Source organism: the organism of the source record quoted next, unplaced genomic scaffold (assembly GCF_019419815.1).
Source record: "Pyrus x bretschneideri cultivar Hongxiangsu unplaced genomic scaffold, Pyrus_bretschneideri_v1 Contig27, whole genome shotgun sequence".
NCBI lineage: Eukaryota > Viridiplantae > Streptophyta > Magnoliopsida > Rosales > Rosaceae > Pyrus > Pyrus x bretschneideri.
The window spans coordinates 3,521,691-3,536,998 of NW_025999579.1; the positions used below are offsets into that span (position 1 = coordinate 3,521,691).

The 15,308-nt window shown below is 39.3% G+C and overlaps 5 protein-coding genes across 5 annotated transcripts; 4 read left to right on the forward strand and 1 right to left on the reverse strand.

Moving 5' to 3' along the window:
* The first annotated feature begins 422 nt into the window (after nt 1-422).
* On the forward strand, nt 423-1,990 carry LOC103958786 (transcription factor MYB35-like). The gene is made up of 3 exons (XM_009371109.3): nt 423-558; nt 676-805; nt 1,080-1,990. Exons 1-3 carry the CDS (start codon nt 423-425, stop codon nt 1,879-1,881), a joined length of 1,068 nt encoding a protein of 355 aa, XP_009369384.2. The 3' UTR covers nt 1,882-1,990.
* An 810-nt stretch (nt 1,991-2,800) lies between these two features.
* Nucleotides 2,801-4,905, forward strand: LOC125478841. The gene is made up of 4 exons (XM_048587513.1): nt 2,801-3,378; nt 3,639-3,755; nt 3,847-4,128; nt 4,381-4,905. Exons 1-4 carry the CDS (start codon nt 2,893-2,895, stop codon nt 4,582-4,584), a joined length of 1,089 nt encoding a protein of 362 aa, XP_048443470.1. The 5' UTR covers nt 2,801-2,892; the 3' UTR covers nt 4,585-4,905.
* Nucleotides 4,906-5,593: 688 nt separating this feature from the next.
* On the forward strand, nt 5,594-6,957 carry LOC125478938. Its single transcript, XM_048587839.1, has 2 exons — nt 5,594-6,356; nt 6,658-6,957. The coding sequence occupies exons 1-2, from the start codon at nt 5,727-5,729 to the stop codon at nt 6,811-6,813; spliced, it is 786 nt and encodes a 261-aa protein (XP_048443796.1). The 5' UTR covers nt 5,594-5,726; the 3' UTR covers nt 6,814-6,957.
* A 3,223-nt stretch (nt 6,958-10,180) lies between these two features.
* Nucleotides 10,181-13,304, forward strand: LOC125478912 (transcription factor bHLH79-like). The gene is made up of 6 exons (XM_048587734.1): nt 10,181-10,851; nt 11,275-11,478; nt 11,666-11,731; nt 11,959-12,027; nt 12,127-12,204; nt 12,955-13,304. The coding sequence occupies exons 1-6, from the start codon at nt 10,564-10,566 to the stop codon at nt 13,081-13,083; spliced, it is 834 nt and encodes a 277-aa protein (XP_048443691.1). The 5' UTR covers nt 10,181-10,563; the 3' UTR covers nt 13,084-13,304.
* A 173-nt stretch (nt 13,305-13,477) lies between these two features.
* Nucleotides 13,478-14,508, reverse strand: LOC125478913 (germin-like protein subfamily T member 2). The gene has a single exon (XM_048587735.1). The coding sequence runs from the start codon at nt 14,318-14,320 to the stop codon at nt 13,664-13,666; it is 657 nt and encodes a 218-aa protein (XP_048443692.1). The 5' UTR covers nt 14,321-14,508; the 3' UTR covers nt 13,478-13,663.
* Nucleotides 14,509-15,308: the final 800 nt, after the last annotated feature.

The following is a 15,308-nucleotide window of genomic DNA, read 5'->3' on the forward strand; positions in this document are numbered from 1 at the left end:
ATGCTACTTTACTTGGATTGAATCTAAGTTTAACCAAATAATTCACCCAATTTGAACCAGATTCAGAAGGGTCCCTAGGAGCCAAGCATGTGAGCATACGGAAAGACTGATTTTTATTACCGTTAATGTACGTGAAGATGTCATTCATCATGCAACTTAGTTAAATGGAAGCAAAACCCTCATGCTTTTCTTGCCTTTCCACGCTTGTCATACTTTTAACCAGTACCTTTCCTCATCTCATCTCATACCTCTCTCAATGAGCATCTGCATAAGCAGAACTAATTAAACGAAGGTGAATCGGTTTCATCTCTCTTTTAAATCCGACAACTTTTGTTTATCATTTCCTTTTTGTTTTCTTTTCAATCTTTTTCCTTTTTATGATTTCATGTGCAAGTTTTGAATCACACAGATAATTAATAAGGATGGTGAGACCTGCTTGTTGTGACAAGCTGCATGTGAAAAGGGGCACTCTTTGTACTGCGGAGGAAGATGCAAAGATACTTGCGCATGTGTCGAAGCATGGCCCCAGTAACTGGACTTCTGTTCCCAAAAAAACAGGTTAATTCGGATGCTTTCTTCTCTGAATTCTTTCGTTATTGGGTTTCCGGGGGTACTGTTGGATTAAATAGTGCATTTCCAGAATAATTAATTAACCTAATGTAAGAGTGTTTACAGGAGTTACAAGATGTGGAAGGAGCTGCAAGCTTAGGTGGACTAAGCACCTCAAGTCTAATCTGAAGCATGAATCCTTCACGCCCCATGAGGAGGAATTGATTGTCAGGCTTCATGCCACAATAGGTAGCAGGTTAGTATTTATGCAAATTTCTAGCTGATCTTGGAAGAAAAAAAATTTCACTGCATTAGTCTTGGTTTTATTGTATCCGAACCGATCTGTGCTGTCTTCCGTTCCAACTATCATAGTTTGTAGATCTCATTTACCCTTTGGAGATAAAGCTTATGAAGGTTTGTTTATTTGAGCCTGCTTCTGGAAGAGCTAAAAGCACGTTTTGACAACCAAAAGTGCCTAAGTTTGAAGAAGTATAAGGGTTTTTTTTTTCCTTATGATTTTTGTGGTGCAGATGGCCAACAATAGCTCAACACCTTCCTGGGAGGACAGACAATGATGTAAAGAACTACTGGAACACTAAGCTGAAGAAGAAGCTCTCAGAAATGGGAATTGATCATGTTACTCATAAGCCGTTCTCTCAAATCTTAGCGGATTATGGAAACATCGGTGGCCTCCCGAAAGTTGGAATGAGAATCGGGATCGGTTCTCTCAACAAGGACTTGAGGAACGCGATGCTGATGAAGCCAGCAGAGCCATACTCATTGCCAGCACAAGGGTTTTCCAACATCAACAGCCATTTGATGCCAATTACAATGATACCAACCAAAGCGGAGCCAATTCTAGACAGTTTCTTGGGCCACACTCAACCGGGCAGCCAACCCCCGGATCTTCTCACACAGCTGCAGGCCATAAAATTGGTGACAGAAGCCTTCAAATCCACCGAATCCCAATCTTCTGCACCAAATTTTTGCAGTCACGAAGGAACATTGTCATCATCGTCTTCTACTTCATCTGCAACACAAGAGCAGGCAACCCTGCAGGCGTTTAGCTGGAGCGATTTTCTCCTTGAAGACGCGTTTATGCCAATTGGTGACGCCCAAGAACACGAAAACAAGGCTGAGTATTCATCGAAGGACCAAGCACAAGTAGCAATACAACAAAGCCAAATCGACGTGGATTATGCAATCTCAACAAACGAAGTTGAAGCTACATCGGCGGCATGTGACAGTTCGTTTGTGGAAGCCATGGTAGCTAGAGAGAATGAGATGTTCTTGGAGTTTCCTGAACTCATGGAAGAACCATTCTACTACTGAGTTAAAATTTACTCCAAAGTTATGGTACTAATTTTGCAAACAATAAGATTCTTTGTATAAGATGAAAGTCATAAGAACTAGCTTATATATAGGGCCTTGTGTTGGAACTTTATGCCTTGCATGATACAATTAAACTAGTTAATGAAGGTTTTGTTTGTTTCCTTAATTACGTTTCAATAACACACTCAGTTTCCTTGATTTTCTCATTTGGTGGTGATTTGACTGTTAACTAATACTGTGCTTCGAAAATATAGTTTTAATTGCATTGAATAACCAAAAGTAATTATATTTGTATCTAAGTCAAACATGAGATTTATAATACGAATTAAGATTCTCTTCGAATTTTTGTGTTTCCTCTCGCATAATTTAAAATGAATGGTTTAAATATCCTGATCATTGAGACTAGTCTTCTAGATATAAAGATTCGAAAAGAATCTCAATTCTTGTAATACTAATTGATAACTAACAATAAACGTTAGGCCACTCATAAAAGCCATTGTTTGGTTAACAATGACTTTGCTTTCAAGATATTTGTGTTAATTTAACCGCTCTTGCAGAAATAGAGCCAAGTTAGGTATCTGAAGTTTTGTCTTTTTTCCTTTTTAGTATACACCAATTTCAATGGGAAACTTTTTTAAGAGATCGGTATTCAAACAGATACTTCAGATGCCATAAAATAAATAGAGAAAGATGAAAAAAATATTATTTTATTCACTTATATTATGACATGTGAGTACCGCTCAAATACGCTTTACTTTAAAAAGAAATAACTATTCTATCTTAATCAAAATTAGTAATCTATAATTAAGGACAGTCGACCATAAGCCTCAAGTAATTAACTTCACCTCTCGATTAGTGAGTGGTCCTTGTTTGCTTTTCACTACAAGTCGTTTATTTTTTTACTTATTTATTAATTCTGATAATTCATCATTAATTCAAAAAACAAAGAGCAGAGAGCAACAGAGAAATTGCAGAAGAAGATAAAAAATCGATAGAAAAAATCCTACAAAAATGGTGGCGATTTCGTTGTACAGAGGAAACCTCCACAGAGTTCCCGACGTACCGCGTCGGTGGCTTATGCCAACCCCTAAAATTTCCCTCAAGGACTTCAAATCCCTTTTAACCCGCCGCTCTGTAGCTCTCTCCCGCCTCCGCTCCGCCCTCCCCGACGCCGCCTTCTCTAACCCTGACACTGATTTTGTCCGCGACCAGCTCAACGAAGCTCCAAAGGCGGGAAATTTGTCTCACCCCACGATTAAATTTGAAGCGCCGGAGAATGTTGATGCTGATTGCGAAGCTGGGCCGTCCGGGGAGAAGAAGGATGGGAAGCAATCGGACGGTGCTGATTCTGCGGTGAAATCCGGCGGTGCGTTCGATTCGCTGCCTGCTCTTAAGCCCGATTTGATCGAGAAAGAGTCGGATGTTGCGGATGTTGGTGCGAGTTCACTGGCTGTGAATGCTGATAAATTGGATGAAGTGGCAAACCCTAATTCTGAGGTATATCTATATCTATATGTGTATTTATATCTGCTTTTCAATTGGATTCTGAATTGGTTTGGAAAGTTTTGTTTTTGAATTGGGCATTTTTATGGGTTTGTGTTCTTAAAATGAAGTATGAAAATTGGATTTTAAACTGTAATGTGTGGAGAAAGAACAACTTAAATCTATACAGCACAAGCATGCATTTTGATTTGCTGAACTGTTTAGCGTAGTTTCGATTCGTGTTTAGTAACTGAAATTGTTTGTTTATATGATAGAGATGCAACAAAGATGAGGAGGAGTTAAGTGACAATCAAAAGAGGAAAAGAGAAGTTGAGGAGAAGCTGCAGGTTTTGGATCAAAAGAAACATAATCTAGTTCAAGTGTTGAAGCAGGTAAGTTTTGGGTCCATAGTCGATTTGTGTGTTTGTTTATGTTACATTGGGAGGGATCGATACTAGGGAGTTCTTTCGTGTTGGTTTACAGATCTTAAATGCAGAGGAGGAGTTAAAGAGACGAAATTCCATGCAAGGAGTGGTGGTTCGCCCGTCTGTATCACTTCAAGTGGATGTAACAAATGACTCCGGTTCAATGACTAGGCACGCTGCTGCTAGGTTGGGCTCGGAGGCAAACCTTGAGATGGAAGGGGTTGAGGGCGATGAGCTTTCAAATCATAACATTCAATCTCGCCATATGTTCCGGATGAACAGCACATCCCCATCTTCAGAGTCTCCTCTCAGAAGGCCAGCTCATATTCAGCACAATGTGGTAATGCATTTTGGTTACTGCTTCTGCTACCACATATCGTTTTTGTTTTCATTGGTGTCGACTACTGTGTTGATGGTTTTCGATTATCTTGTGGGAGCATATAAATTAAGAATCTTTTGAATTTCAAGTGTTGGACTAGCAAAAGCAGTTTTCGTGAGAGATTAGAAATACGAGGAACTATTTTGCAATTGATGTCTCTTTGCTTTGCTATTATTTCGTGAACTCATTTTCAGTTATCAAATTTCTGTGCAGGTTCCACACCCCTCTCGAGCAAGTTTAGGGGCAACCGGTACTAGTCCATCACGCTTTGCTCCCATAGGGCAACTGGGGCATCCTGCAAATCTACCCACGTTATCCGTATCAGGAACAAATTACATGGCATCCTCTCCATCCCCTGCAACATCTGGCGGCACTTCTGCTTTCAGAGACGCTCGATTGCCAAGTCCATGGAATTAGATTCGGGCTGTGTACTCCCTTTGTTTACAATGGGACTCTGTTCTGAACACCAGTGTCTGGTGGATCGATATTTGATATGTGTGGCCCTATCGCCCTCGTATTCAAATCCGGGTGGCTTTCAAGGATCAGAAAACTGTCTCAGTTGGCATCTCTTTTCGGTTTTCCTCTTCCTCCTCGTCCCTGGCACGGCCAAATTTTCTTGTCTCCTTGTATCTTTGTAAATTAGTAAAGCTTGTCCAATTAAAGCTGTATTGAATTTCTTTAGCCTGCAACATGCGTACGGATAATTTTGGTGAATTTATGGAACACATTCTTGAGAAACTATAGTGTATTTCACAACAAAACTTGGACGCTAGAATGGACTAGCTGTAATAAATGAGTTATTTAACTCTTGACAAGTACAGCCACAGTTATAAATTGAATTCATCACAAGTATATACCGACATAGCATTTACCAAGCTAAAATTAATACCGCTTCCAACTGTATGATTTAACCGAACTCTCCTTGCCCTTAGTGTAAAAATATTGATGTATTAAAAAAAAAAGACTACTTAATGTTGTTTATTGTTTCCGTTAGTATTATTATTAAGTTTCAAGTAAAAATCAATCTTGATTAACTAATTTTGTATGAGGTCATATCTTGTGCGTTAAAGTGACTCAACAATACTTTTACTGGAGCGTTAACTTACTTACAACAAAGTTATACTAACCACAACTTAGTATCGAACTCACTACAAATATAAATCATTCTCGCACCCTATAAGTTAAACCTGAGACATCCTTCAACAAAAAAATAGAATTTGTAGGGTAGCAACCCAAATTCCTTCCCCTATGCTAAAATTGCGAGACAAGATCCCAAAAATGTTTGCCCTAGCTAGGCAACTTAACACTAAAAGCCCATACGGATTTATATGGTTGGGTGAGTCAACGGTCAAAACATCACCAGGGACCCTCCCTCCCTTTTCCTCCGCCAACGGCGCATTTTAGAACTCAAAAGTGACTAGATCTCACCACACAAGTCCCAATTCACCCCAACCCCACCACTGACCCAAAAACATATCAACACAAAATCCATACCTCCCCTCCCATTTCCTCCCATTCATCTACCCACCACTGCCCTAAACCGCCCATAAAACACCACCATGTCCAACGGTGCCACCCACCGGCGCATGCTAGCAGCGACAGAGCCAAAACACTCCAAGCCCTCCACTTACCTAGATCCTCCTTCCCTGCCCGCTAAACCCTCTTCCACCTCCAACCCCACCTCAAGAGTCATCGCAAGTCAACGACCCCGCACTTCTCAGAGCCTCGTTGACACTCGTTTGCAGGCCAAATCGATGTCGGCGTCCATGGATTCCTCCAAGTCTTCCCTCAAATCGAATCCTCAGCTCAAATCATTCGACCCCAGAATCGAAAAACAGAGCAAGAAAACAAAGGAATCAGAAAAATCTAGAAAACCCAATAAGGATGTCGTCGTCGTGGTGAAGAAGAAGGAAGCTCAAAAGGGCTTGGTGGATTTTGAGAAAGAGAAGGAGTTGGATAGCGGGAGAAGGCTGTCGGTTTCGTTCGCCGCAAGCGGCGGCGGAGGAAGGAGGAGATCCCTGTCTGAGCCGCAGGTGCAGTTGGCGGATGTGTTAGCAAGTAATGGGGTGAGAGTTGTTTCAGCTGATATGCCGCCGTTTATGCAGATCCATGCTGTGGAGTGTGCAAGAAAGACACATGATAGCCTGGAAAAGTTCACCTCCAAGACTCTTGCTTTGACTCTCAAAAAGGTAACTTAATTATGAGCTTAATTATCATGATTAGGATGTTTACTTTTGATTTTGCTTAGGTTTTTGGTGATTATGTGATGTGGGTTTTGTGAGTTTTATGATTAGGTGGTAATTATTTTGTGGGGTTTAAAGAACTCAAAAAGTCCCACTTCAAAACCACAATGTATAATGAATGGTTCTGCCACTAATGACACCGAGTTCTTTTGTGATAAAATCTCATATTTTCCGTGCGTGTGATTAGTAGTGAGTCGTTAGTCCGTCTATGTGCAAATATTGACAGGTTTGGGTAATTGTTATGCAGGAATTTGATGGGGTATATGGGCCAGCATGGCACTGCATTGTAGGAACAAGTTTTGGGTCTTTTGTGACACACTCTGTAAGTGGGTTTCTGTATTTCTCAATGGATCAAAAGTTGTACATCCTCTTGTTTAAGACCACTGTACAAAGAGCGGACTGAAAATCTGAAATGTTTTAAGACTTTTTTTAGGTTAGGAAGAAAGTTCTGGAAAGCTCAAGAATTAAGTCTCTGCATTCTTCTTCTTTCCAGTGTAATCATCACTCTTATAAAACCATAAATATATCTGTTACATTTTTCGCTTTCTGTGTTCGTTTTGTTCTTAGGTGTTACCGGTTTAAACAATCACGTATCTCTCTCTCATCACATGAGGTACAATGCATAATTGTACAACCGGTGACAAAACAGATTTCGCTCATCGGATCTTTAGTGCATTATGATTACAGAAGTATGGAAAGTAGTACTCAATCCATCATATCCAAAAATGTGTTCTGTTTTCCAAACTTGTATTATATTTGTATCTCATCCTATATTATTGGTAGCTTGGTCTGAGACTCAGAGAACACCCTCCCTACCCCCCAAATCATTTACTCTTGCTTGTAAATTGGGGACTTTTGTTCCAGCAAACAGTAGGACATGGACCTTTTTTTTCTTTTGTTCTTTTTTTTTTTTTGGAACAAACGATATGGGGGTGGGGAATGAGTTTAGCCTCACAATTGGCTATTAATAATGTAGTTTAAATTTGCTTTGAGCGAGAATCGAACTTAAGACATTTTATTTACAATCAAAGAGGAATATCAACTTGACAGGAGTTTTAAGTGGAGACATGGGACCATTGTAAAAGGGAGTCCTGAATAATTTGGCTTGACCAAAATTGTCTTTTCATCTCTATCAGTTTGGACTTCAAATTCGGGCATGCCATACCCAGCCCAAAATTAATTTCTGATAGCAGTGAGTGAGTAACTGGCCCATTCTGCATCCAAGCAAATCCGAGCGTTTGATTTCCGAATGAACATCAACACAAACTGTAATACTTAAACTACTTTGTATTGGCATAAAATTGAAATCCCGTTTTTATGTACATATAGGTTAGGTCAGCTGATTAAGAATGGATTTCCGGTCCCTTGCTCCTAAGTTCGAATTTCTCTTCCTATGAATTAGAGTAGTTTAGATTACCGCCCTTGCCAAAAAGAAAAAAAAACCTCATTTAGGCGTTCTTTATCCTCCACTTATTAATCTTGATGGTCACAAATGGAAATTTCGATAATGATAATTATGCAAATAAACCCTTCTACTCTTAGTAAGGATGGAGCAAAAAATTTAGAGTAGACCAAGCTCACCAGGTGAACGAATGACGGAGTGTGCGGTTGAAAATTCAACAGTTAAAGATTTCCGTTCCATATTATGTTCTGATTCATACTAAAAAACCCCCAAAATGTAGAAGGAACAATGATTGAGAAGAAGAAATTGAGTGCGGTGGATTTTACGGCAATCACATGCAGAAGGGCAGAGATTTTGTTCGAGAGCATTGAAAAAGTAGCCACGTGTATAGCAAAGGTAGCAGAACATAATTTGTAACAGTTCCATGTACTAGGGACTGCAGAATAAAGTTGACCTGGTAATTTCCCAACCCAACAGGAAGTTGAAGTTCTTACACAAAATAGTTGGCATGGTACAGTTTGTACTGTTTTCTTCTTTGTCTACGTTTATCTTTCCTGTTCAAAATTATGAAGGCACTTCAATTTCAAGCAACCCAAATATTATCCAGCAACAACTTCAAAACAGCCAAGTTTGTTGCTTCATGGCAATTTGGATGACGGCTTCATTGCACCTCTCGGTACACCACCGTAGCATTTCAGAACAATGGAGCGATGCCATGTGAAATTAAAACACATAATATTATATTATTGGCCTGAAATGCTAAAATGATTTTAGAGAGTGTGTATGTAAATCTCTCGAGGAATAGACATCGGTTTTGAAGTGAGGCAGGTACAACATTATATGAGGTGGACATGAAAATGAAATGGGCAAATCCATGATAATGCATCACGTTTTGATAACCAAATTAGGAGTAGGAGCCTTTAAGAGGGAAATTAACTTGTTTGGAAGTGCTTTTAAAATAACTGAAAGCGTTTTTAGTGGAAATATTTTTTAAACCAATCCTGAACAAAAACGCAAATGAATCCTGAAAAAGCACTTAAAGTGCTTTCGAAACTCAAAAGTATTTTCTTTAAAAACATTTTCAGTCATTTTAAAAGTAATTCCAACCAGCCCTAAGCCACTCAAGTCAACTTTTGACAAATGCCCAAGATTCCACAAAGGCACATGAGTTTGGCAAAGTACAAAACTATCTTGAGCATAATCTCAAAAACACTTTCTCAAGTGTAACTATTCTTGCTACCATTTTTTTGCTAAGCAAGTTAGGCACCACCATTAATACTTGTGACAAATGAGAAAAAGAATGGTTAGGTATTGATGGTGCCATATTTCCAATTACCCAAGATACTTAGCTCTTAAAATAAAGGAAATTAGAAAGGGAAAAGCATTTTTTCCCCAACATAAAAATTCTTTGAGCAATAAATTTGGAGGGTTTGTGTTGTTCACTATTGCAAGTACCCCACCAACCCTTGCTTTTTACCACCCAATCTCTCTATTGAAGAGAATATGATCCCCCCAATTTGAAAATTTCCACACATGAACAGTTGCTTTCACTTTCTAGCCACTAGTCTAAATAGGGTAATTTCCATTTACTACGGAAATTTGGCACGTTACTTCAACAAGGTTGTAAATTGCTCAAATGTAAAATTAGGTCAACTGGTCAAAACAACGTGGATTGAAATTTGATTCCTGATTAACGTCAATTAGAATAGATTGAAACAATAAAAATCTAATTAGTGATGTCTTTAAATATGCATATGTAAATTAGGTTAATTAATCTGGTCAAAGTGGTTATAATAGTGTGTGCACTCTGTTACACTAAGATAATTTATTTTCACCGTAAATCATAATTATATTAAAATATCTTTTTTTTCGAAAATGAAGAAATATAGCCAATGGAATATTAAGTTATTTGAAGTACAGGTGGGTTTGGATCCCCCTGATCTCCACTTTCCTTGTAATAAGGTATTGGTTAGGCACTTGATCCCACAAAAAATGTATGGTTTAGATCAACCATTTTTTGTAATGAAAGATTTTTTAGTGTGATTGTATCACACGAAGTGATACATCATGTGTAATTATACAAATAGTGAGATATGTATACTAAAAAATTAATAACTTAAAAAATAAAATTTTTTACCACTCACTTATGTTCCCTTCACAACTAAAAATTTATCCGTTGTAATAATGTATGGTTTAGATCAACCAATTAAGCAACTGACACAAAAAATTAAATAACAAATTAATGAAAACCCAGAACAATGCTCAGTGCCACGTGTCTCTTGCAGAACAGCGAGTAGCCTAACACGCCGTGGTAGCATAGCATTACTCTTTCTGGATATCCGGCTACGCAGCCGCCTCTCTCTCTCTCTCTCTCTCTCTCTCTACAGGCTGCAGCTTTCAGTGTCCTGCTGTCGGGTTAAAATGCACAGTGGGCGCACTGCGCACTACACCGGTCCAGCCAAAAGGATCACCCTCTGCTGCCACTCCCCTCCCTTTCTCTCTCTAACTTTCTTCATCCTCCATTAATGCTCTTCCTCTTTCTCTCTCTCTCTCTCTCTCTCTCTCTCTCTCTCTCTCTAAAAACCTTTCTCTAACTAAAATCACTTGTTAAATAACCCATCAGTTCACAAAACCCACTAGCTCTTCAAAAGCTCACTCACTCGCTACTCTCTCTCTCTCGTTTGGTATCTCAAGTTTCGGTTTTGGATTTGGGTTCGGGTTCGGGTCGGATGAGTTCGGGTTGTTGAGAAAATGGATCCTCCACTGATCAACGAGTCTTCCTCCTCAGTAGCTAACCCAGCATCCTACAGCCTGGCAGAGTTTTGGCCCTTCAGCGGTGGAGGGTTGGGGCTCCGAGTGGGTAACTTGGGTCAGAGTTTGGGTGGGCTTGGAGATAGCTCTGTGAACAGAGATGGGTCGTTGGAGGAATCGACAGTGACTGAGCAAAGCGGCGGCGGCGGTGGTAGAAGGAAGAGAAGGGATGTGAACTTTGAGGACGAGTCTTCGAAGCGGGTTTCCACTCGTAGTGGCAATGGCTTGGTTCGTAATTTTCACTCTTTTACGTGAAATTTGATTGCTTGACTCGATTTTATGTTTGGTTTCTGAGAAAATGTTGCAAATTAATGCTAAAGCAATGAACTTTATTTGTGGGCTTTTATAAATTAGCTGGATTGTGGAAAATGGATGGAAATAATAAGAAAAAGAACGAATTTTAAGATTTGAACTTAATTTAGTGAAAATTTTGTTGCAAATAATTGAGTGAAGCGGTTAGTTTGTGTAATTGCGATTGTGCTATCTCAGCAATCTGTAAACTGTAAAGACTTGGTTTTGGATGTTAAAGCATCCGAAAGTGGCGTGATGTGTGTCGTTAAGCGAGTTAAGCTGCATGATTTTCAGTTAATGATGCCTGCCTGTATGTCGTTTGCTTGTTCTTGAATTTTTGTGTTGTTGTTTATCGAACAGAAAGATTTGGGTAAACGGATGAAATTAGCGGTATCCAGAAACGAAAATGACAATTTGAAGGCTGAAGTTGAAGAAAGTTCAGCTGCTGGCGACAACAAGCCAGCTGAAGAAAGCACTAAACCTTCCGAGCCACCCAAGCAAGACTATATCCATGTGAGGGCAAGAAGGGGCCAAGCTACAGATAGCCACAGTCTAGCCGAGAGAGTAATACCCTTTTGGTCCTTTTGAATTTACAATATGAGAATCTAGAACATCAATTACGGTTTACATGTTCTTATTCAAGCTCTGTAGATCTCAATAGGGAATAGGTTTCTGTTTTATTGACATGTTCGGTAAATCAGTGTGATTCATTCACTCTTTCAACGTGTGCGTACCACACCTGTTTTGGCAGGCTAGGAGAGAGAAGATCAGCGAAAGGATGAAAGTTCTCCAAGATTTGGTTCCCGGATGCAATAAGGTATTCGATGTTGTTTAGTTGTCTTTATGTTAGTCATAATATTTACTTAGCATATGATCGACGTAGTTAGTATAGGAAATCTTTCTTATGTAATGTGTTGTTTCCAATTTCATTACTAGATTTATTCTAAACATCTTGGGTAATTATCTAGTGATCTGAATTCTGAAATCAATTTTGTTTCACCAAGTATGTTTCCCTTACGCATGTTGTACTTTTCTTCTGAAAAGGTTATTGGGAAAGCACTCGTCCTTGATGAGATTATTAATTACATCCAATCACTGCAGCACCAGGTCGAGGTATCTATTCCTTCTGACTCTATCTTGTGCTACTTGGTTACACGGTTTTGCTTTAAACTGATTAACCTAAGACTGTAATCTGGTTATTCTACTCTGTAGTTCCTTTCGATGAAGCTGGAAGCAGTCAATTCAAGGATGAACATGAATCCCACAATTGAAGCATTTCCTCCAAAAGATGTAAGTACTCTGCACTTCTATTACCTTCATAAAACCCATGGACCTACTCTTTTTGGAACTATTTTCCAATATATAATCCTTGAGATGCTTTGTTATTTCCGGTTCAATAGATTTCTGAAGACACTACTGCTTTTTAGAATGTAAACCTTTGTCTCGGGATTTTTTGGTACAACTTGTCAATCTTAAACCTTTGCCTAGGGAATTATTTTTGTACAACTTATCAATCAATCGTAGGGATGCATCTAGGAATGTAAATGTCTGTCAACCAAGGAGTGTGCTTGTCGTAAAGTTGGCCACTGGACACCAGTGTTGCTCTTGGTTTTCCAAGATTTGTATTTGTGCGTTTCTTATTGCATTGCTAAGGGAATGAACAGAGAGCAAGGCACTTCTAGGCTCATCGTTTTCCATAACCTAACCCATGCTATATGCATAAAGATTCCTGGAAATCTCTTGTATTATTTGTGATGACATATTTTCTTACTCCTTGATTTCCCTTGAAGTATAAAGTACTGATTTCGTTTCCCATTTCGAATATAAAGGCTATCACCATTATGCTGCCTCCTAATTCTCCGGATCACAGTCCCTTTTCTGTATATTCTCATCCCTTTAACTCATATTGCAATGATTTACTATCTCATCGCTTGAATAAGTTGGTCATTGATGAATAAAGTTTCTTTCCATGCACGGAACGATAACTATGTTCTAGGTATATGCTATATGAGTTTCTTACGGGTTGACCTGGTGTTTCAGCTTGGTGCACAGCCATTTGATGCTGCGGGGTTGTTGTTCAGCTTGCACACACCAAGGGAATACGCCCAAAGCTCACAGCCCGAATGGCTACATATGCAGGTTGGTGGTAGTTTCGAAAGAGCAACGTAACTTCAGGTGATAATTCTTCAAGTCGTAATTGGTGGTAGATGTGATTATTCCGTAGGAGATGCATCTAATTGTCGTACGTATCATCTGACTAGATAATATTATACTCTACTTTGTTGTATTAGTCCCGTAGAAAATATGTTAGAACAGCTTCGTTCAAACGTGTAACAGAAGTCTTGTGCTTGCTTTCGAGATTTTATTTATAATATATCCGATTGTTTTTACATGATATTTCTTCGTTTCACGAACTTTTGGTTCAGATTCAATGGAAAAATTCAGGTATAATTTTGTATCTTAAAAACTCAAAAGAAAAAAAACTCAGCTCCTTCGCCTCCCTCGGCGCATGGTGTCATGGCCGGAGACGCCTAATTACACCCATCGGTGGCACACCTCGAACGAAAGTGAAAGTTTTAGTATTCAGCTTAAGTAGAATATGAACAAGTGAAACCAGTTACTGTATGATCCGTTGGTGACCAACTGACCTAGAAACATATCGATGCACATAAACAACAACAAAGAAAGCAGAAAGCAGGGGAAGAGAGAACCAAAACAAAAACCAATACCAAATTAACTTCACAGTATTTTAAACCCCAAACTTGGATCGAATGCCGTTGATGACATCTTCATCTACTTGGAAGGCCTTAGTTAACACTTGGTCGGGGACCAAAGGCGTCGAAGCGAACAGATTTAAAGGCAGTACAACAGAACCAGGCAAGTGACTGTTGAAAGCTGTGAAGGCCAGAGCCTTACCTTCTCCAACATTGAGCTGAAAGTGAACGAGTCCTCGTGGAATCACAAACATCTGCCCAGCACTCAAAACCTTGGAGTAGTACACGTTTCTCGTTGTCACAAACCCTACGAGGAGCTTCCCCTTGATGACCACGCCCGTCTCACTCGCACGAGGGTGCCAGTGAGGCGGATTAAGACCGCCGCGGGCAAAGTCAACCCTGTTCATTGATAGCCCAAGAGTATTGAGGCCAGGAAATGTAAGGACATTCGCAGATGTTACCTTCGCCGCAAAGACATTGCTTGTGTTCCCTTTTTTGCTCAGTCCATCAAAGAAAAAGTCATCTGAAGTAGCTTTCGAGACGGGTTTGCAGGGAAAGCCGTTAACTGCCTCGGACGCGCTCAAATCCGCCACGCAGAAGTCTTGTAATGGATCAGGATCAGCAGAATTGGAGGGTAAGGGAAAAAGGAGCGTCAAAACAACGAGGCAGAGTATGAGGCTGATAATGTTCATGGCTGGAATAGTAGACTTTTGTTATGTTCAAAACAAAGCAAGCAGTTGGAGTTGTAGATTTTGGTTCTATTTATCTCTTCACTATATGCTGAGGCACTGTATTAAAAATGATGGCTTTTGTTGTTGAATTCGTAAAAAAACGACAAAAGCAGCAGCAGCTTGGAAGAAGGGGAGGGGGGTTGGAATGTTCAAAAACTGATAGTCTTTGTATTGACCACAATCATAATTGCATTGTTGGTGGATGTTAGTTGGGTTTGAAAATGATTACCCTGATAGCAACATTAATTCCTTGTAAATCTTTTTCTTGGTGAACCAGCATCATCCAATCCCACAAGTGGCTTATTGGGTTTTCGTTTAGTAGGCTGGATGAGATTAGGGTTTACGATATAATTAGATTAGTAGGCACTTGTAAGACAGAACTGGTAATCTATGTATAAGAATATATTAGATAAAATGCTCTATTGTGTACTCATAACTCATCATGTTCAGTCATGTTTATCTCATATTTGACACAACAAACAACGAACCGGATAAGTCCATTTTTAATTTATCACAACATATCTCATCCAGTCCACCACATGTAAGGGAGATTTGCAAATACTAAGGGTTTTAGAATAAATTAGTTAGAAACGAATTAGACAGGGAGCTGAAATGCAGCTCAAGAGCAATATAAATATATAAACAAATGATTCACAGATGACGGTATTGTGTTTGGTCATCTCAAATGGACAAGGATTGTCTGCCCTCCATTTTCGATGTCTTTTTTGTGCCCTCTTATTTTGTGTGGTCACAGTTAAGTCACGTCAATATTTTATATTATTTATTTATAAATATAATAAGATAAAAATGAATAATAATATAAAATATTGACGTGATTTAACCGTGACCGCACAAACAAAAAAGTACAGGAAGGCCACCGGAAGTGGAGGACAGACAACCTTGTCCATTTCAAATCTCTCTACCAAATGTTTGTAGTACACTTCTAACC

Coding starts and splice junctions, on each gene's coding strand:
- LOC103958786 (XM_009371109.3), top strand. CDS start 423: ATGGTGAGACCTGCTTGTTGTGACAAGCTGCATGTGAAAAGGGGCACT. Junction 559..675: donor TTCTGTTCCCAAAAAAACAG/GTTAATTCGGAT, acceptor GAGTGTTTACAG/GAGTTACAAGATGTGGAAGG. Junction 806..1,079: donor CATGCCACAATAGGTAGCAG/GTTAGTATTTAT, acceptor TTTGTGGTGCAG/ATGGCCAACAATAGCTCAAC.
- LOC125478841 (XM_048587513.1), top strand. CDS start 2,893: ATGGTGGCGATTTCGTTGTACAGAGGAAACCTCCACAGAGTTCCCGAC. Junction 3,756..3,846: donor TAGTTCAAGTGTTGAAGCAG/GTAAGTTTTGGG, acceptor GTTGGTTTACAG/ATCTTAAATGCAGAGGAGGA. Junction 4,129..4,380: donor CTCATATTCAGCACAATGTG/GTAATGCATTTT, acceptor ATTTCTGTGCAG/GTTCCACACCCCTCTCGAGC.
- LOC125478938 (XM_048587839.1), top strand. CDS start 5,727: ATGTCCAACGGTGCCACCCACCGGCGCATGCTAGCAGCGACAGAGCCA. Junction 6,357..6,657: donor TTGCTTTGACTCTCAAAAAG/GTAACTTAATTA, acceptor ATTGTTATGCAG/GAATTTGATGGGGTATATGG.
- LOC125478912 (XM_048587734.1), top strand. CDS start 10,564: ATGGATCCTCCACTGATCAACGAGTCTTCCTCCTCAGTAGCTAACCCA. Junction 11,479..11,665: donor GCCACAGTCTAGCCGAGAGA/GTAATACCCTTT, acceptor CTGTTTTGGCAG/GCTAGGAGAGAGAAGATCAG. Junction 11,732..11,958: donor TGGTTCCCGGATGCAATAAG/GTATTCGATGTT, acceptor TCTTCTGAAAAG/GTTATTGGGAAAGCACTCGT.
- LOC125478913 (XM_048587735.1), bottom strand. CDS start 14,320: ATGAACATTATCAGCCTCATACTCTGCCTCGTTGTTTTGACGCTCCTT.